We start from the raw sequence: 21654 nt of genomic DNA, 5'->3' as shown, positions 1-21654 counted from the left end.
ATTTTCTTTTAATCTGCCTGTTTCTATAAAATTCTAATTGTGGATGTCAAGGAAAATCAAGTGCATCAAACTATTCATCGAATAATTTACTTTTATTCTCTTAATAAATGAATATACAAAGTTTACATTTAGTTTATTGGTTTATACGATGCATTGAATAATATTGATACGTTGTGACGATAATAATGTCGCTGTTAATAATCGCGCATGTCATTTTTCCCTCTGCTTTCCTGCGTTCATACGAGCACGATGGTCAGAACGTATCGGATCCTCATTTATTTAAGTGTCAAAACCAAAGAATAGAGTGCAGATTCGTTCGGAACATATCGAATCTATATGTAATATCCTTTACATTCAATTTTCCCGATTTACTGAGGCCGCATTCGAAGATACACGCGCAGCTGAACAGAATAGATATGAAGCGAATATTTTGCATGTGAGAGAAACAGAATGTTTTCCAAAATAAATCTTAGGCCAGTACAGATTCCTTGGGAATCGGGAAAAATTCTTATTACGCGAGGCCAAAGTGTGCTTCGGATGAACTGAAAAATGACCCGTAGCAATGAAAAGGAAATCCCTCTCGATCGATGAAGTGCGATCGACCGATACATCGCTACTGTGACGGATAAACCTATTAGTTTGCCGGGGAATAGCTTTGGCATCGTGCTCCATGAGTATCTTTTTAGGGCGCGCGCAAAGCGGTAGCGTTTAATCGTTAAATTCGAATAAATATCAAGGCTAATCTAATCAGTCTTTATACAGTTATTCGTACACATTCGCTGTATATGTGTCCGTCTCGCTCGCGTTCTTCTCTTACACACACGCATTCACTCGCATTCTCGCGGTTCCCTTCATACATTCGACGCGATTCTTAATTATTTACAAGTGTCACGGAGGAGCTGTCGATATAATGACACATCGATTAAGCGCTCTCTCGCGGTTATACATACGTTCCTGGGACGCGACTCTTTGGAGGGCTCTGACCGGCTCTTTTTTTCAACGCTCTTGCTGAAGTGGAACCAAGGATTTCGCGCGATCAATGATTAAATAACAAGAAAAAAAAAAGGGATTTCGATCAGCCAATTTTGTTGTTTTGCATCTTGCTATTGTGACAATGACTTCATTACTTTAACCCTGCGTGGATGACTTTACAAGAAATGTCAAAAAAAAAAAAGTACTAAAACCACTAGATGAATTCCATATTTTTCATTTAAGTTTTTATTCTAAATTTATATTATACTTGAACATGTATATAATTTTTCCTTTAAATGAATGCAAATCGAAATAAATAGAGAATAGCGACTGAAAATTTAAACAATAATTATCATCATACACGTTATCTTTTGATAAGAATGAATATGAAGATATAACAATTCAACTTTCTTGTTAATTTATACAATTTCATAATATCATACTTTCGCTAACGGGTTAAGGTACGAGCGATTCGGGACTGTGTGTCACACAACAATAGAGATCTTGCTCCTTGCTTCCGAAACACCTCCGGTGCGGAGCCTTCCTCGACTGCTTTCACACCTACGTCTAGGTTCTAGCCGGGTCTAAAACGAATTAGAGTACGGTCGCTGACACTAGACGGTAAAAAAATATTTCTGCGAGATGCAACTTTTTGTATCTCGTCGCCGCATTTGTTTCTCACGCACGTCGGTGTCGATTATTATCTGATTTTAATCGCATGTAAGTATAACAAAACAAAATAATCGTCGAAAACGGGACAGGCATCTTTGCCGAACTTTTGTAGACACAAACATACAAATTCGCAAATATGAGAAAAATTGTTATTTCTCTTTTTTTCTCTTTTTAAAAGGAAATTGAAAAGAATAGAAGTGGTATAAAATTTTGTACTTTCTTTATCGAATGTGTGAATTGTAAGAGAAAGTATTCTATTTAATTTCAAATAGTAATGCATATAATTTGCATATAGTTTTGGAATTTAAATTGAATTGTATATAAAACTCTCTGAAGCGCGCTGCAAAGACATTTAAATGATAATATCGAGATGCCCGCCTCATCGTCAACAATTAACTATTTTCTATGATGGTCATCGCGATTACGCCGCAGCAATAGCCGCCATTTTATAGTGCAGTTATCAAAAGATAGGTTTTTTTCTTTGTGCTACTACCATTGCTGTGTGCATTTTTAAAACATTGTATCAGTGGCGGTTGCAACGGCGCGATCAAGAATGTATTGATTGTATAGACACGAGCTAGCGCTATCAGGAATCTCCGTTGAATACCTCATAAATTATGGATACTATTCTCGAGGGAGTTCATTCGTTATCGAGGGAAATCATTCGTTATCATTCTTGAAAGCACATGATGAATAACGTAGTCAAGTAAATACTCAATTTTTTTCAATGTAGATAATTTAGAAAATATTTAAATAAATTAAACATAATTTAAATATTTTAAATAAATTAAAAAATTTGATAATTAAGTAAATACTTAAAGAAATTTAATTTATATACATATATATATATATATATATATATATATATATATATATATATAATTAATTCTTTTTTTATTTTTCATAATGTATAGAATAGAGGACAAACTATTAGCTTATAGTAACATAGATTACAGTAACGAAAGAATTTATATTATAGAAATGAATTATTAAAACTGTAAAATATGGCAATATGTTAATATTATTAACGTCAGATATATTTTGAAATTGAAAATTATTATAACGAATGAATTAAGAAAATGTTGCAACGAAGATTGCTTGATAGCGCACACACGCGCGCCGATGTGTGGAAGAAAGTGTTATGCGAAGCAATTGCATAGAGAAAAATACGTGATTCTAGCGTTAAGTATCTACTATGAAACAGAATCAAGGGTAGCGTTGTAGGACTACATAGGACTACGAACAGGAGAGACAGAATAAATTTTTCCAAATTTAGATCGCAAGTTCTTTCTCTTTCTCTCTACGAAAATTCTCCCGTCCTATTTCTTCATCTACTAGTATTGAAAATAGCCATTAAAAAATATGTTCGCACTACATTGGATATTACGTTAGAGCTCATTGATCATTAAAAAGTCTGGTCCAGCCCTTGATCGGTGCTTCGTGCTATTGCTTGAATATCCTCGTAAATGTCTCCGCGAAATGCATGGTCCTTGCAAGATGATATGTACGATCGGCAATGACAAAGCGCTCGTTAAGTCAGTATAAAAGTGTCGAACTTGCCGTTCGTGATCAATTGGTCGATCTCTTGTGCTAGGTGATTTCCACAACTTACAAGACAATATTACTTATGGTTCACAAAGAATTGGAACCGAGAGTTTCACTGCGCTATAACTCGATATCTCATGAAGTAGCAGTCATAGTCACTGTCAATGCAAGCCCATGGGAGTATTTAAGTGTCGCTAATATATTGTTACAGAATGAAATGTTTCCTTGATATACGGTACCAAGATCAATCATTACAACCTATTAAATTTGCACTCGGATTACTCATCACATTTCCTCGTGTAACATCTTAATTTAAATGGAAAGCGCAGAATTTTTTGAGAGTAAATCTCTCTCATGATTTCGTCAACTATTAATTACCTTTGCTCATATAACAACTCGTAACGGAAATATTCTATAAACAAGGCTGAGAACACTGCTATTTCTAATACTGGAAGATATTGAAAAATACAGATATTTGGTTTGCATTGTCTCACGAAAAGTATGAGTTTGGAACAATGCCGTACGAGAACGCTTACACTTTCTTTTGTTGTAGTCACCTTTACGGAATGCGTAAAAATCTTTTCGATCGCAGTCACATGTCACATGTCACCAGTATACAATCATAATACTATTTGTTTCATTGCGCCCATATTTTTATATCGGTAATTATAAAAAATGTTTTTACGTTTACCACATGCGCACAGATAAGAGTATTATTTCATTTCATTTATCTCGAGAAATGATACATACAATTTTATATAAAATTAATAATATATTACAAAACATTTGACGATGACAATAATAATAATAATAATAATAATAATAATAATAATAATAATAATAATAGGTGATAATACATAATAATAATAATATTAATAATAATAAAAAATAATCGATTTAAAAAGATTATATTAATTGACATAAATCGCAAATTATTGAATTCATTTAGTAATACTTTTCATTATTATAAATTACATATTGAATAATTATTTATTGATTTTAGTCGAAGCGATGTAACTTCAATTGTCTGACTTCTTATTAACTTATGTTAGAGTCTCAGATTTTCCTTCATAGCCTATCGCAATCTAACGGAAAGCCAATTTGCTAACGTATATAATCAAATCCGTTTCTGTTGGAATTTGATTACATTACCACGAATAATTACAAATCATTCACTATCATCCATGAGATGCAACATTTCTTTAATATTGGCATACCATTGGGCGGAAACGAACTGATTTGTAACATTGACTTCCCAAAGATTTATCGAAAAGCGGTGAAAAGATGAAACGAACGTTGCATCACGTAATGCAATGTCAATGTTTGCTGTATTAGATTGCGAGAAAGACTTGAGGATGCGATGCATTCTCGCGAGACCAGTCTCTGCCATCACGCGTCTCATGGAGTGATATATAGTCGCGAAAGAGAACGCAACTTAGCGAGAACCTGTGCTTTTATATGTGTGTGTATATGTATATACACGCGTGTACCAATAGTATACGTACAAGTAAATGCTTAGGTACGAGTAAACGAGGCGATTACTTATATTGACGAAAGGACGAAATAACATGGCAGTCAGCGAAATAAGTAAATATAATGGAGATCTCTCTTTCATGTGATTGAGTGGCAGTAATCATTCCTTAATCCACTTGTCATAGATCGCGCTCGTCTTTCTTTTCTGATAGTGTGCCAACAATATGTAGACATTATCATAGACATTAAATATAAATATACGCTCGTCGTATTATTTTAAACACAACGTAAATAAGTAGAAAATAGACAAAATGTTTTATATTTTTCTCTCTCAAAGAGAAATGATATAAAATAAATGAAATATATGAAATTTTACATATATATATTTTATGCGTAATTTTGTGCAGTTTTCCTATTTAACAAAAGAAAAAAAAAATATCAGACTATAAAGCCAAATAAATAAATAGCATATTATCTTCGACAGTAAAGCTTTATCTTCAGATATTACTCATTTAAATTTTATGAGTAATGATTACACAGAATTGTTTCTGTTCTTTTTCTGTGCTTAATTATTAATTTCGATGGCACTGTTAATATCGCAAATCTTACGACACGAAAAAAATGGCAGATTATGGTATGTTATCAGGCCATAAGAGAAGATTTAACGTAATGGTATATTTTCTATTATACTGCAAATCTTATCAAGGCCAAAAGCATATCGTATGACTACAATCTGCGCTTGTATTTTACAGTATTTCATATTTCATAAAATTGCCTGCGTATTTATCTCGCAAGTAATTCTTAATATTTAAACTTACAATTCATAGAAGATTCGACAAACAAACATTTATCTTTGACGATGAATTCGATAAATCTATATAAAGAAAAAGAAACAAAAAGAGACCAAACACAAATGAAAAAAGAAATGTATTGCGCATAAAATGTGCATTCCAATGAGGAAATGCTTTTCTTCATTTCGCTTTATCATTCGCATATAAGTGACTCATCGGAGTCGCGGTATAAATAAACAACTTGCAATATACAAATTACGTTTTAACAAAATTTACAGTCATCAGTGGAAAAAAGATCTTAATTGTCAATATAAAAGCGTACGCTATACGAAGGAGCGACCTGAATTTTTCCACATTCTTTTTCTCTTAACCAACTATCCTTAATTCATTCTATACACGAATTTTATTTAGGACAACACAATAACTTTTTCCATATCTAAAATGGGATAACTATGTTATTCTCACTCTCACCTGCCGTTTCCTTCCGGCATTAAATGCGGTAATGCTGATCACTGATTCTCCTTCGAGCATCTCTGCTCCACGATATAAGAAAAATGAGAAAGATGATTTTAGCTGTAAGCACGCCTTAACACGTAACCGAGAGACAAGTTTGCGTAAACTTGAGAGAGAAAGAGAGTAGAGATCCATTATTACTTATACTTATTAATCATAATCTGATTTATTTTTCTTTAAATTGCGATATATGTGCATCACCTATGTTTTGCAATAATTGCTTATTGTTGCATGATTTAGGATTAATCAGGATGAAGATTTCTTAACCGAATCATTTATTATTGTAATGTTTATATCACTATCTGTTTGAGATATTTTCTTTTATTGCTGAGAGATTAAAGATAAAATGGGACGTAAGTAATTATAACGTATTGGATATGTATGTAACGGAATTGATGCTTTTTAATCATTAATTATTTTTATAAACTATCCTTGGGATATATAATTATTTATAATCGACTTGTCTTTTTCTACGTATTTGTGTTGACGTACGTCGTTCATTCAAACGAATGAAATTTTTACATTTGTATGCAATTTATGCAATAAACTCTATGTTAATATCATATACGTACTTATATAAATAATCGGGTAAAATCTGATCGAAATATCGAGTATGGAGATCAGATCGTAAAAAATAGAGATAACCCGTATTTTAAGGAATGCCATGTTTATTTATATTAATAAATGGCAGAAATGTGATATGTCGTTTCAACCTTAATCCGATTTTTTTCCTTAAATCTTCGGCCTTTGAGCATGTAATATGAAATACATAAAAGCTTTTTCTTAATAATCTATACCGGACAATGCAGCGTACTAAGTGTATATTATAATTTTTCATGAATCCTAGGAATTTATCGATTTTAAAGCAAAATATTCGTAGCTCATCTCTCGAATTTACGCAAAAGTTCTCTCTTTTCATCTACTACTACATTTCTATCATTCCCATTCATCCAAATAAGACTTTAGGAGAGCTTATGATCGTGACATCGGTATGTCATCGGTATGTCATGCCTGGAAACTGAGATCCCTTCCGATGTCATTTGTCATCACGAAAATGTTTTTACGAAAATACCAAGTATCACTTGACGCACTCAGACGCGACTCGAGTTCATGATGCCTATTAGTAGTCCTCGCGCATTTTAGTGCGGTAGACACGTGTCGGAATCCCCGCTGCTGGCCATGGAGAAGTTCGCGGAGTCCCGGTCGCTCTGTCTGATCTGCGCGGTGGCCGTGAGCTTGTTGTTGCCCTGCGGCATCTGCGGGAAGGTGTGATGACCCGGCAGGGCCCAGGGTTGGGTGTGCAACTGAACCGGTGGGAACCTCTTGACGAAGGGATTGCCGGGGGCAACGGCAGTTCCGTGGAGCAGCCTCACGCCGTTGTGATGCGACGGCAATGTCGTGTGCGCCGGCATAGTGGTGTGAACCTGCGGCGGCACGAAGGTATGCCTCGGCACGGAACCGCAACTGCCGGTGGAGCCGCCGCTCATGTTTGCCGCGGCCACGCTGTGAGACGCGTGCGGCAGCGGCATCGTGGAGCAGTGAGGATAGGTGACGATAGGCTGCGTGGGGTAGTGCGGCAGAGTCGCCGAGGAGGCCTGTATGCGGATATCGTTGCTCTCAGTGAAGGAGGTCATCCTCATGTTGGTAGACCGACCGAACGGTTCCTCATTCGGATTCAGCGGATCTGTGAGCTTCGTTCTCGAGAGCTTGCGTCGGATCACGACAGTCGCCTCATTCGGATTCTCTAGAATAACCGCCGGGCAGCCGGCGCCGATCTCGTTGCCGACGGCATTGCTATATGGTGGCACGTGGTTCACGTACTGCGGCGAAGAGAAGGATTGGCTGGTACCCGGGCGACTGCTGGGTGGCGAGAAGGTCGTGTTTGCCGTGGGTGGCTGCGCGCCACGCTGAAGAGAACAGCTACGCCACTGCTCGCGCGGCTCCTCGCGCGGTTCTCCGGTCAGGTCGTCCACGCTGGTAGCACGACGCTGAGAACTACTATGACTGACGTTGCTGGCATTACTTGCGTTACTATGCACGCCACTCGACGTCTCGCTGTTGCTACTGGTGTTGCTGTGACCGGTCACCGAACCGGCGCCTCCACCGTTGCCTACCGCGTCTAGAGGTGGCGAGTTTGAGGAGTCTGAACGTGGTGTCAGCTCGTCATGCGGCATCCCCGAATCCGCACGACGTAGGCATCGTGGCGTTTGTCCGCCGTTCATCTGAAAAGTTCCGTCGTAGGTTGAGTTATTGCAATTCTAATTGCGATGTCGTAAAAGCGACGACAACGTATACATGATGCGAAGTACATGTATGAAAAAATGATGCACAAATGTTGAAATAACTATGTGTAGTTAATTCTTTTAACAAAGTGCATTCCCTTTTCTCTCTTGGCTACGTAGGATGCAAGGATAACATGGAATTGCGTGCAAAGTCTTGAACATTGTAAACGATGAATGAGACTGTCGTTGCATAACTCCGTAAAGAATTGCAATTGTAAGTTGCAGTTTATTAAAAGAACTGGACTTTAAATAATGTTTTTTTATTCCGCAAAATTCAGCAAAATATTAATGTATGACATTTCTCAGTCATTCGAAGTCACACTAATTCGAATATATTGCAAGTATTTAGTATAACGACAGACTCATGTCATCGTCTATGTGAACCAGACAATACGCAGTTAAGGTTGTTAGTACCTGAGCATTTGTAGTTAGTGGCGCCGTGACAATATCGGTGGTTGGTGCGCAAGTTGGAGTCGGAGGTGGCAGTGGAAGCGGTTCTTCCGCGGGATCGGGTAGAGGATCAGGGGTCAAAAGGGGTGAAGGATCACCCTCCGATGGTTGTAGGTCACGATTCGCATTCGCATAGTAAGTCACTTGATCATCGTTCACGCACTCGAGCAACTGTCAAAAGGTGGCACCGTTAGTATTTGAGAAGAAACGTTTTAGTCTCATGCGCAGTAATATTAAGAAATTATTAATTAGAAATATTAGTAGACAAAATTTATTTGTATAAAATTGAAAAAAAATTCATAAATAAGGTTTTCACACTTAGCTGCCAAGTTGTGCGAAAAAGGTTTTGTGTAGTTGTATATATGTTTTATTAGATGTTTAATAAAAAAATGTCCGCTATATTTTTGCATACATTAATAAAATATATTAAAAATGCATATACATTAATTAAAGATGTATTAAAAAAATGAGAATTCTAGACAAAATAACTCAATTATATATATAGATATCCAACACATATGAAAAAATAACATATGGGTTTTATACACTTATTTATTTCAAATTTTTATGTTTTTGTTACATACCTCTCAATTATATAAGTAATTTTATTCATAGAATTATTATATATATATATATATATATATATATATATATATATACTAATCTATAATATTATTATAATCATTAAATAAGAATATTTAAGTCATGCTTATTTGTCTATCTGTTCTAATAAATTTCACATATAATTATGTTTACATTACAAGATTAGTAGACGATCGAAAAGGCACACGTAGTTAATTGATGTTACGTGAAAGTACAGGACAAGAAATAATTTTATTTGTATCTTACATTCCTGAATTTAGGTATACCGTCCCTACGACTTATCGGCCATCTTTGCCACTGTCAAAAGCAAAGAGTATCTCTAAATTAAAAGTGGCAGGAAGTGCGATAAAAGCGTATTTAGTGCAATCGGATAAAGCACAATAAAATAATGTTATGTTAAAAGAAAAAGATTGTTTTATTAAAATGTACAAGTTTTAATATAGTAAATATTTTTTAAAGTAAGAATATTATATACATAACGATCACGCACAAAAAATAATCTAAATTATTTTTTTCTATGAATTAATAATAATTTATTGCAGTTTACGTATAGATTACCTTGTTTTCTTCAGAGGTAGAATCGTCAGCAGGGTCCAGTGAGGTGATTAACGGTAATTCGCGTAACGTGGCGTAATCTCCGTCATCGTCAGGCCCGCCGTCAGCGACAGTTCGTCTGGTTTTTCCCTTATTACTAAAAATCATATGTAACAATCAAAAGGTATCCTATGTTTTTGTGTACACAACGATTGCCGAAGAAATTGAAGAAGGATGAAGAAAGGTGACAGAGTGATAGGTTTGGATAAAATATATCAAGCGGGATAGATATGAACATATAGACAGAATAGAGGTGAACATATAGACATATAGAGGTGAAGAAATTCTCGAAAGCTCTAAAATTTATACACTAATACAAACGGTAATAAAACACTGATTCCAGAAGTAATAGATAATTCAGTATAAGATATTTGAATTCAAGGCACTTGAAATATTGATCATAGATAGTATAGTAATTATAGGTGATAGAAGAAGCAACTAGTGTAATGTGAGAGAGAACAACATGAATTATATTTGAAATAAATATTGTATAGCAAACTGTGTGAAGATAAGGAAGTAGAATTTAGGATTTAATAGTTCCAATACATCGTGCTTTTCCGAAATAAAACCCAAGCTTGTAATGTATATATATATATATATATATATATATATATATATATATATTGCCATATGTTTCTTTTACTAAATAAATATCTTTTCATTTCATGGAAATATGAAGAGAAGAAAAGACAAATACTATTATAATCTAATTATGAGATCAGTTTAAAGGATTTAATTTTATATTTAATACTTAAAACACAATAAGAAACGTGGGTAAAGTGCTACTTGTATTACAAGTGTTACATGGACAGAATGGTGAAAGCATAGAAACAGATACACAAAGACACCAAGAGGAGGGAGGAGGGTAGTTACCGCGAGCCTGACGTACTAGGCAGGTCGTTAAAGGTGACCTTATGCTTGAGCTTCTTGTTCAGCCAACTCTTATCGGACGTCGGTGCACCGCCGGTGTCGCTCGGGGATTGTGTAGGCGAGGGACGTAATTTCGGCCTAAGCCAGTAGATCTGCTCATCACCGTCAGCCGTCGATTCACCGTCGACTCCATCGACGTTTCCGCCTGTAACGGGCGCGGAAAAGGATAAATCGCTTTCAGGTATTAGCTGCGCGTACTTTTCATCGATCAGAGCTTAAGCTCCGTGGCTCATTCTATTTCACACCCGACAGCTTGCGTTCGTTATTCGTTCGACTTTAAGTAGAAAAAAGAAGACAATTGTTCTTAAAAAAAAAAAAGTTCCTTTACTTTGTGCAGAAAGTATAATCAGATATGAAGCAACTCAATCTTTCAAAAATGTCATTTGTCTACTTCTAGCGCACTAAGAAGAAAGCTGTAGTGTCTGGTAAAGATGAAAATCCAATTTGTCGGATTCCGGAATATGGATCGCTCGTACTTTCCATTACCTTGCGATCGGGCTTTCCTTTCCATGGCAGCTTTCTGTATCACGCTCATGATAGCCCTCTTTGGCGAGGTGTCGGCGATGGTGTATGTTCTGCCGTTACCGACGACGAGCAAAGGCGCGTTGGTACCATCATCGTCGTCTCTCGCTGAGAGCAGGTCGACGTCAGTCACGAGTTTGACCGACCTCGCCGACCTCACGGTGGCGCGTCCGATGGTCACGCGCAGCTTGAACGTCCATCGTTGCTTGACGATGAGAAATATCCAGAGTAGCAGCCAGAGGAGAAGATGCAGGATCATACCGATGATGCAGGCGAGGATAGCGCCGTCCAGGCTACCGCGATACACCACCGTGTAATCGTAGAGTAATGGCGCACCGCAGATCACGATCGCGAGGAACACGACAAACGCGGCACAATGCGGCAGGTAGACCCAATCATTGCCTTCGCGGCCGTCCTTTGACAGGATCACGCGACGCTCGCGTTCCTGGTTCAGGAATGCTGTGAACCTGCACATTGATGATACATCGCGAAATCAAATTCCCGTAATGTTGCTATTTACTCCGAAATATAAATGGCTCATATGAAGAGATCAAGAGAACTATATTATATCTTGAAAATTTCATTTCGCTAAATGTCACGGGTAATCTTTAAATCAGGAAAAATAATATTTCGATTTTAAGTATATCTATTATATGTTATTTTAATAGTACGTAAAACTATAAATCGCATTATTTGGTTCTCCGAACCTTGTTTTCTTAAATATTGTGAGAAGAATTACATTCAATTTTAAATTAAATCTATTATCCATATACTTTTAGATTTTCACCTAAAATAATTTTCTATTCATTCGTGATAATGGGAATTATACTTTTTTATTTTTTGTGTCAATAACAACGTAATTTCCTTTAAAGATTCTTGGGTATAAGATATGCTACGGTATCGATGGAATTGTTAATTGCTCTTCTTCGTTAAATGCTGAAAGTAAGAAAGGAGGATTGGAAACCATTGAATTTCATACTGAATAATAACAGTATCGGGGCGCATGCTTGTCTGTTTTACGCGTACAAGTGCTGTTTCAAATTAGCAAATTAGCAAGTCAAATAAAAGCCGGATAAATAGAAAGTAAAAATTACGGGGTCTTTGACTTTCGCGATGAAAATACTGTTGCGTTTAATTATAGATGCATAGGATAAATTACAAGAAAAAGTGTATATAAATATTACATCCTTATCAAAATCCAAGATTGGAAAAATGTTCAGAGAATTAAACGTTTCGTATAATACTCTTGCGCATGATGATCTTCGCGTAATTTAAAGAGTAAACTTGTTCCTTTACTCTTATCTGATAACGGTGGATGGACCAGATAATTTTCTTCGCGAAAGAAAGTCTTGGCAAGTAATCTCAGCTCGGAAGTTTAATCGGGGTACGGAACGAATAAGCTCGCTGTGCATAACATGCTAAATATTTACCTGCCATGAGCGTAGAAGTACATGACCATGCTAGAGCAGAGCACTAGAAAGGACAAGAGAGCAAAGAGCACAAGAGTTACGGGAGGATCCAGCAGAAAATAAGAGTCTCCAAATATTGTCGAAATTGTACTGGTTGTTGGCACAGTGCGATGCCGAAGATGCGGCAAAACCTTCAAGGCACCTACCACCTGAACCTAAAAACATATATTAAGTTAGTAATTTATTTAGTAATTTAACAAAAATATTGGTATCGGTATCTCGTAAGATTTACGAGAGAACAAATATCTAAATAGCTATTATTAATGCAAATGAATTTTTTGAGATTAAATAATAAGTAATATGATTTTATTTAAATACACAAAGATCATTCTTCAAATTAATATAACAAGAATTAACTCAGATATTATTCCAATTTTAATAATAGCTTTACATTTCTTTCCTTTCTGAATTTTTAATGAGTTCCTATCTCGACTTACATCAATAAGTTTCTGAGGTTTTCCGAATAAATAAGCGCCATATTTCACGATACATTTCTTGAGGATCTCCGACGTTTCTTGCATTTCTTTGTGTTTTATTAACTTTTATTAAGTTTTCTTGTATCCGCAAGAGTATCTCGTATACACGAATGCGGCCCGACTGAGACGTTACTGAAGTTTCCCGCGAGTTTTAACTGGCATCGAATACTTGCGTTGCTTACCTTGTAAAGGACGGACATTCCGGCGTAAGCCAGCAGACTCTGCGCTGAATTTACGACCAACTGCAGACTGAAAATCGTGCCCAATGCTTTGTTGCACGACCAGAAGACGGCGGGATATCTCACCGAGTAGACGCCAAGCGCGGCGGCGTAATTCAGATATTCAAGAGTAATCGGACCGTATGACTCGGCTGAAAAATGAAGTACGCGACGTGTAAATAATCTCGAGCTTTCAACGAGCGTGTATTTTCATATATATATTTATTCTATCATGGTAGAATGATATTTAATTATTCGATGCGATTATTTTATAGGGTATTAAAACGAAAAACGCGCTACCTTTTTCCGATTCGTTATTTTATTAATTTTCATGCAGTTAATTTATAATAAAATAAAACTTTTCCACGATATGCTCGATAATCTCTTTCTATCGATTGTAGCTTTATTAATTTTTGCTCTAAAGGTATTTCTCGCATTGGAATAAGATGCAATCAGCAACATCACAATTTAATATTAATAATTGATTTACCTGTTTGGAGTTCTAAATTCAAATTTTCAGGATGATCAAGATCTGCCAGACTGTTCATTGTTAATGACATACTTTGAGCCGTCATGTTTCCACTGACAGCTCTGACAGGTTTAGCCGTGGTAGATAGCCTCGTGAGATTCTTTGCCTTCGATCTGCCCTTCGAATTGCCGTTCCTAGTGATGGTTCTCATGGTCGGACGTCTCACAGTACTATTTTTCGGAAGCAATGTCATTTTTGGAGTTGTTGAAATCGCTTCGGTGCTCGTCGTAGTCTTGCTTGGAATCGTACTAGGGGTCAAAGTAGTGCGGGATAAAGATGGATCTGTGACGATTGGATGGAGAACGGTTGAGAACCTAGTAGTTGCCTCTCCGATACGAGTTTCAACAGCATCAGGAAGCGCCATGTTTGTTAAACTAGGTGTTGGTGTAGCGAGTTCATCGAGACTCTCGTTAATGCCTTCCTCCGAGGTTACGAAAGGTTGAGGAGTTACTGGACCGGTCATGGTACTTAAGTTGCCGATCGGATTCATGAAGCTTAGCAATACCAAGCGATCACGGTGTATCACCATCCAGTCCAGATCAGTCCTCCATATTGCATCTATAAAAAAAAACAAAATATACTTAAATAAAATAATTTAATGTTAAAAAGTTCTCTATAAATTTTGTTAATTTTAAAATTGTAAATATACTTAAATGTATCTTTTAACATTTTATATACTTTAGATTACAAGTCCCATTTGGTTAATGATTCTAATAAGAATCTTGAGAGAAAAATATACGTATATTGTAACGTAATTTGTTTAAGTATTTCTTAATAATATGATTTTTAATAACTAATATGATGTATTTCAATAATACGTATATCTGTAAACTTTAGAAAGGTTCTTAACGAATGGTTGTCACTTTTCAAGTTTTTCAATTTTTTTGTGAAACGTGATTCAATTCAATTATCCTCCAGGCACTTGCCTGGATGACATTTTTTGCGATATCCTGCTTCATAACCAGCTTTATTGCATACAGTAAAGCGGTGGCGAGTTTGAAAAGGGACAATGGCAACACGAAACGTTTCTTCGATCGAGTGACCCTCGAAAAGTCTCGTGGCAGAGTGTTCCAAAAGAGATAAGTGTCGTCATGGTTCCAATCACCGACTTGAATTAGTATTTGGTCAACATTACTTTTTCATTCACAATAAAGTAAAAAAATTAATAAAGATAATTTAATATAAGATATATTAATATCTCTTATTTGCAATTCATAAACATTATATCACTAAATAAATAGTAATTATAACACATTGAAAATAATTATGAAAATAAAAGAATAAAATTTATTAAAAGTGGTTATTTAATTAAATTTAAAGTAAACGCTTGATTTTAATTTAATATAAAGTATTTAGAATTATTTAATATAATCTAATTACAGTTTTAGTTTTAGTAATAACAATACAATAAGATTTGCAAAATTAAATTTTCTTTTCACGTGTTCCAGTTAAATAAATTTTTATCTTCTCAGCTTTCACGGAAGCTTCTAAAAAAGCTCTGAATAGATATTGAAGCGAAAAAATACCAATACATCGATTCCTTGTCTGGAACAATTCACTCCCCTGTCTCTTCTGCATTGGTAAGTTCTTTTTTTTCTTCACCACGATTTATCGGTAAGACGCTTCTGAGGTCTTCTTAAGTTTCATTTTTGTCTTGATCTGTTTCTTATTGCCTCTGCTTTCTTTCCTGTCGCTTTTAGTCGCTCTTGAACTTTGCGTGAACATTATCGATTCAATTAAACTCAATCAAGAACAAGATTTTATTTGTAGTAACTATATATAAAGAATATAAATATATAATAATTATTTGATTATTTTCTTATATATTGATGTTGCTGTTTGATGTGTTATTTTTGTTATGTTTGTGATTGCATCATATTTTTATATAAAGACACTTAAAATTTATCATAAGTAATAAAATATGAAATGAGAAAAATCTCAGAAAAAATTATAATATTAAATTGTAGAAACTTTGGTATCATTTGTAAAGAGAGTGTTTAGTGTACAAAAAATTTTAGTTTTATGATTAATGTGGAAAAAACAAAATATCTTTATAATGTATCTTTATAATTTTATTACAATATTTTATTAATTTTTAAAATTTTAAAATTTTTAAAAATATATGTTAACATATAATATTTTATAAATAAAAGCAAATACAGTATTGTGAAATTCTTGCGAATTCTATACAATAATAATACTATTTTATTTATTATTTATTATTTATTACTTATTATTTATTATTTATTAATATTTGTCTATTTTTATGATAATTCATTTTTCGTTTTCTTTACTGAGGCACATTAAAATAATATTATCAGATATATTATCAGACATATATGATCGTGTGTCGTAAATTGATCTTTTTTATACAATATTCATCGTGCTAATATCTCATACAAGATGAATATCATATTGAATTAATTTTATCGTCAGCGGAAAATTAAATCTGTCCGTCTCAGTAATTGGTTTTAGTTAATGAGTCCTTGACGAAACTTTGCCGTCTGACATAATATTCGTCCGAAATGTAATATTGCAACAATATCGACAATCCGCCGTTTTATATTGAATGATTAAATTTTAATTGAAACTATTTTCGACGATGCCAACGATAAAATTAAAGAATTCTTTTATGACAGATTGTAATTTAATGGGTGTAAAAAAGAAAGAAATTATAATTATCGTATCCTTTGCGAGATTGCAATTAATTTTGAAATTAGCTTATGTATTAACATAATTAATATAATAAATAAATAATAAAATCAAGGAATACTTTTTAATTTTATATTTTATTATTTTGCGATTTATATATGCTAAATCATGAAGTTTAATGTTACGAAAACGTTTACATCCAGCAAGTTGTCGGATTCAACCAAAATGAGCATAAATCATCAAGATCCCACGTGTTTGTCGGAGTGTTTCCGATTCTCTTGTAAATGGACAACACAGAGCGTTGAATGCTGAGAGAGCGAAAATCACACGGGAAATCCAGTCGCAGATACAAAGTCGCGCTTAATTGACCATCCCTCACATTCTGACCGTCCATCCTTTCCTCGGGGTTCGAAATATTTCTAGCCTTGGAATACGGCGTAATTACAGCCGGGGGATTAAACTTGTCTCAACCTCTGAGGCCCCTCACCGAGGTTCCGCATTCTCAGTATCTTTAATCCCGCCGGGGATGACGTAGAGAAGGGGTTAAGCCGCGAGAACAAAAATGCGGGTATCCTGTAGCCTTAAGTCAGATTACGTCGCTTTCATTTGACCTTCCTTGTAACGGTAAACGCCACCCGGCAATATTTAATTTCACAAAATTGCATCCAAATTACAAATATAAAAACAAACGTGGATATATATAGCCGATAGCATTAAACGATAGCATTAAAAGTAACTGCAGTATAAAAAACTTTTGTATACAAGTAAAGTATATCTAACAGTGGTAGTATTTCGCTTTTTTTCTCTGACCTTCGGTTTTTGTAATTTAGAAGAAAGCTGATACATTCACTTTAAGGGATTCTTTTAACTTTTCAACTTGCAATAAGGCACATGTATAGAAAGCCATAGAAGAAACCGTCTCTTATTCGAAGTTGGTCTACTATATATCCGAGATGCGTCAATAGCAAGAAGGAAGCACAGTTGTTCCTCTTGGAGACTTCTGAAGAGGAAGAACAATTCTGCTGGTCCAGACAGACTTTTTCTTCTTCTTCTTCTTCTTCTTCAGACAGACTTCAGAATGGTTTTCTAAGGACTACAACTGTTGAATATCGAACGTACGTGTAGTACACGAAAATACAGCCGCTTGAGTCTGTGCAAAAGTTTAATAAATTGGGAAATTGCAGTTAGTCAGTCTTTTAGTTAAGGTTTGATTAATTAAAACATATATTAGTTGATATTACGTACTTAATGGGCGTGGACAAAAACATTTCGGTGTAAATTGCGTGCGTTATTACGAATTTACCAATTTGTTTAATTATATTATATGATGGTCGCAGTCAATGAAATTTACATTCTTGGATAGACATATTTAATCGGTTTATTTTGCATATTTAATGGTTTGTAAAACCACGTCACCGCACGTTTGAAATATTTTCTGCTTTTGTTATATAATTAATTTTCATTGTTTTAAGCAGTGTGTCGTTCGCGGCATTATCTTTTCATTTATAACATATCACAATATCAAGTATATTCTCTGCATCTATACAATTTAGATATATTTATAAGATACTTGAAAAAAGTACAGAATCTGACATTATTCAAACTTTTTTTATATAATAAAAAAAGTTGTCGTTGTTAAATAACAACGCGTTCTATACGCTCATTTTTATCAATTTCATTTTTCTATGTCACTGAATGCCACATTTCAATCTATATTGATTCAGTATATGTAATAATACTATAAAACATATTGGCATGTTGATTTTTTATTTTATTTATATTTTTCATAAAAATATTATGTCGTAGTTTATATTTTTCTTATATCTTCCAAGAATAAATGTATCTTTTCTAAAAATACAACCACAGAAGTAGTAGATAATCATTGATCTACCTACGCTATATTATGATGGTAATAATATCATGTAGTAATATATTTATTTAGTCTTTAAACATATGTGTGAGGCTTTATATAACTCGAAGACGTTCTATCTTTAAAATATAATTAGAAAAAAAGTACAAGAGAATAATTAGTAAAAGCTGTATCTTCGATAAAAAGTATCATGTCCTTTGCATGCAAATAAATTTAAAACAAATTTGCAGTAAAATATTTTGCAAAACCTTTGCCGCAGAATTAATTGAGAGTAAAGATGTTCTTGAAGTCGTTAAATAACTCTGCTGTGGTATAAACTCAACTAATTTGCACAGTGTGATTAAGAACGCACTTCACTAGCGCTCCGGGAATAATGTACAGTTAAACCCTCGGAGGTGAAGAATCTTTTTGTTGCAGACGAAGTTAATCGAGGTCGAGGGAGAAGTAGATTCCGGTTGTGGCAGATAATCTTTCCTCTACGCAAGTGTATGCAAGTCGCTCGAATGCGACTCATCGAATCGCTAACGGTCACGTTCAAGTTCATGAATACAAAGGAGCGCGACGTCGGGACGAAGGGTAGCTGCCGGCAGGTTGCAGCAATACCCCCTGACCCCCAGCCAGCCACCCACTTCTCTCGTTGACGCCGGAGGAGGGCGAGAGTCACGACAGTGACCTTTGTAATAGCGTTATCACGCCGACTCGGTATTCCGGCTCGATAGACAAAAGTGCTATGCGCTTCGTATTAACGTATAACGGACCGATTGCACGGCATCTCCGTAGCAATATGACTTCCGCGGCGGACGCATTAACCGCGCGAGAGTAAGGGCGAAGGGCGTGGGATATCGACATTTATTTCTTATCGGACACATCGTTAATTGCACAGCACACTTCGAACTTTAAGTCTGAACGAATTGACCTTTCTGCAAAATAACAATGAAGAGGTTGTAATACTCTTGGCAATGTAATCTCGCTTCCACCAGAGAGCTACGCATACGAATATCTATTATGCTCTTGACCCAGACAGATTTCACAATGAACGTAAGCCGTTAGATTACATGTTGCTAAAGAGAAAGGCAGACAGAGAGACAGAGAGACAGAGAGGGGGAGAGAGAGAGAGAGAGAGAGAGAGAGAGAGAGAGAGAGAGAGAGAGAAAGAGAGATTCTACGCGCGTATTTGGGTAATGAATGCATAGGTTACCGATGTGCTGCCCAAGCATGGACAAAAGCGCGATTTTCCGATCACATTCGCGGTTTTAAAAATTATTTATGTCGTGAGGTATATGCGTGGATAATGTATCGTTGAAGCGTGTTATTGGCATTATCGTCCGTATGATGCCTTCGCGCGCGAACGGTGCGCCACGTAGAGCAGTAATGATAACACGCATGCATATTTTACGGGATATCGGATGCCGGAGGAATTGCCTATGAAACATGTTGCGCTGCGTTTGAGTCTATGAATATGAGATGTGCGTCGGGAGATGCACTTGCGCCGTACAAATGCGTGTATATGATGCACGCATGATAAACATCTTGCGCACACTTTCACGATGTAAAAGATATGCAGATTATGCATTGCGCATGTGATTACATATAAATATGAAAAAGATATATATATATATATAAATTTATGTGATGTGAACCTCAGCTATTCATAAAAATCGCGGATTAATGTCTGACACCGGCGATTAATAATGCTTTATTTTTATATTGAAAACAAAATGACTTAATAGACTACAGAACATAATTACAACAAAAAAAAATTATATTAACCGGTACGAAGAAGAGATAAATAGAAGAGATAAAGTATAAAAGATTTATTTCATCCTAGTCAAAATTAAAATAAAAATCCCGTATATTGTAAGGTATTATTTTTGTAGCGATTTTATGATATAAAATTATATAAATAATGGTTCTTTATATTATATAAAGTTCTAAAATAGAAATCGGAAGTTTATATTTTTGATAAATGCCTGCGAATATTCAATATATTATTCGCGCAAGGAGTAGAGACGTGCAAGTTCGGTCGCGATCACCGACAATTACATTTCCGATTTTGCCGCTTGCGCGTGTGAGCGAACATCACACAGCTCATAAACCACCGGCACATCCCGGCACTTCCGGCCGCGCGGCGCAACGCCCCGTGCGGGATGCGTTCAACTAAATCACCGATAATGAAATTGCGTAGGAAGCTGGGCGATAGGCTTTCGAGCGTGTTGGCGTGTCGACCGCGATAGACAGGTGCCCCGTAGGTGTAATCGGCCGACTCGGTCGGTCCGGAAGACGAAGGGCTGGAGAACGGGCGCAAGAGAACGCGAGAGGAAAAGGGCGGACTCGGTCGGCGTAATTTTATGTAAACTAATTATCCGTTAATTCGGTTATGGTCAACGTGCGCGGAATAGAGCCGTCAGACGGTGCGCTGCAATCAACCCCGCAAGGGACAGCGCAGAGCAAACAGAATCAACGGCTCATAGAGAGAACGGAAGCGAAGAAAAGCGAAAGAGGACTCGTGGGGACAGAGAATGATGGGACATCGCTATTTTTCCTTGTTCATCGTTTCTACACGGCTGTCCCTTCATTCTCTACGCTCGCACGCGTCATTTCCGCCTTGTGAGTGCACAGGAATGAAGAGAGAATCGTTCACGATTCTTGACAGCTGTGGTTGCCTATTGAAATTTTTTGCATGTCTCATCTTGCATATCTTTTTGATATTTTGAAAGAGAATGTATAACTTATTGCCATTTATGATTCGTAGACTCAGAATAATTTAACGAGCTGTCCTTTAATTTACTTGATGGTTTAATTAACGGGAAATTGGATATGTTGCTAAATTTATTTAAACAGCACAGAATTTAGTCCTATTTAAAAATTTTATTTTTTTAATTAATAATCATATGTCTATTTATTACTGCCCACAAGATATATGACTGATATATACTAGTTTCAAATCAATGTACTTCATATTTGGTGAAATATGATTACTAGTTCTTTTTTTCAAATTATTTAGTTATTAGTTACGATTATTATGATAATATATTTCATCTGAAGGAAAAAGACATCCATAAATATAAATAAATTTGCATGAGAGAATTAATG

General features: G+C 35.5%; 1 protein-coding gene across 7 annotated transcripts in view; it reads right to left on the bottom strand.

Annotated features, from left to right (window-relative positions):
* Positions 1 to 73: 73 nt before the first annotated feature.
* tinc (transmembrane protein tincar) overlaps positions 74 to 21654 on the bottom strand; it is a 116119-nt gene continuing 94538 nt past the window's right edge. For 4 of the 7 annotated variants that reach the window (XM_089084676.1, XM_089084691.1, XM_089084681.1 and 1 more), the window contains 9 exons: positions 14001 to 14597; positions 13475 to 13662; positions 12778 to 12971; positions 11312 to 11814; positions 10769 to 10970; positions 9860 to 9992; positions 9548 to 9598; positions 8663 to 8869; positions 74 to 8188 (listed from right to left, as the gene is read on the bottom strand). In XM_089084676.1, coding sequence (XP_088940802.1) covers positions 7106 to 8188; positions 8663 to 8869; positions 9548 to 9598; positions 9860 to 9992; positions 10769 to 10970; positions 11312 to 11814; positions 12778 to 12971; positions 13475 to 13662; positions 14001 to 14597 — 3158 coding nt within the window. In that variant the 3' untranslated portion in view covers positions 74 to 7105. The remainder of the gene's footprint in view (positions 8189 to 8662; positions 8870 to 9547; positions 9599 to 9859; positions 9993 to 10768; positions 10971 to 11311; positions 11815 to 12777; positions 12972 to 13474; positions 13663 to 14000; positions 14598 to 21654) is intronic. The other 3 variants (XM_089084720.1, XM_089084711.1, XM_089084725.1) reach the window with 3 other exon arrangements.

The sequence above is a fragment of the Pogonomyrmex barbatus genome, unplaced genomic scaffold, assembly GCF_055798465.1.
Source record: "Pogonomyrmex barbatus isolate J1 unplaced genomic scaffold, ASM5579846v1 scaffold1, whole genome shotgun sequence".
In the NCBI taxonomy this organism is placed as follows: domain Eukaryota; kingdom Metazoa; phylum Arthropoda; class Insecta; order Hymenoptera; family Formicidae; genus Pogonomyrmex; species Pogonomyrmex barbatus.
The sequence above is the reverse complement of the archived record's forward strand: the minus strand, read 5'-3'. Positions and strand labels throughout refer to the sequence as shown.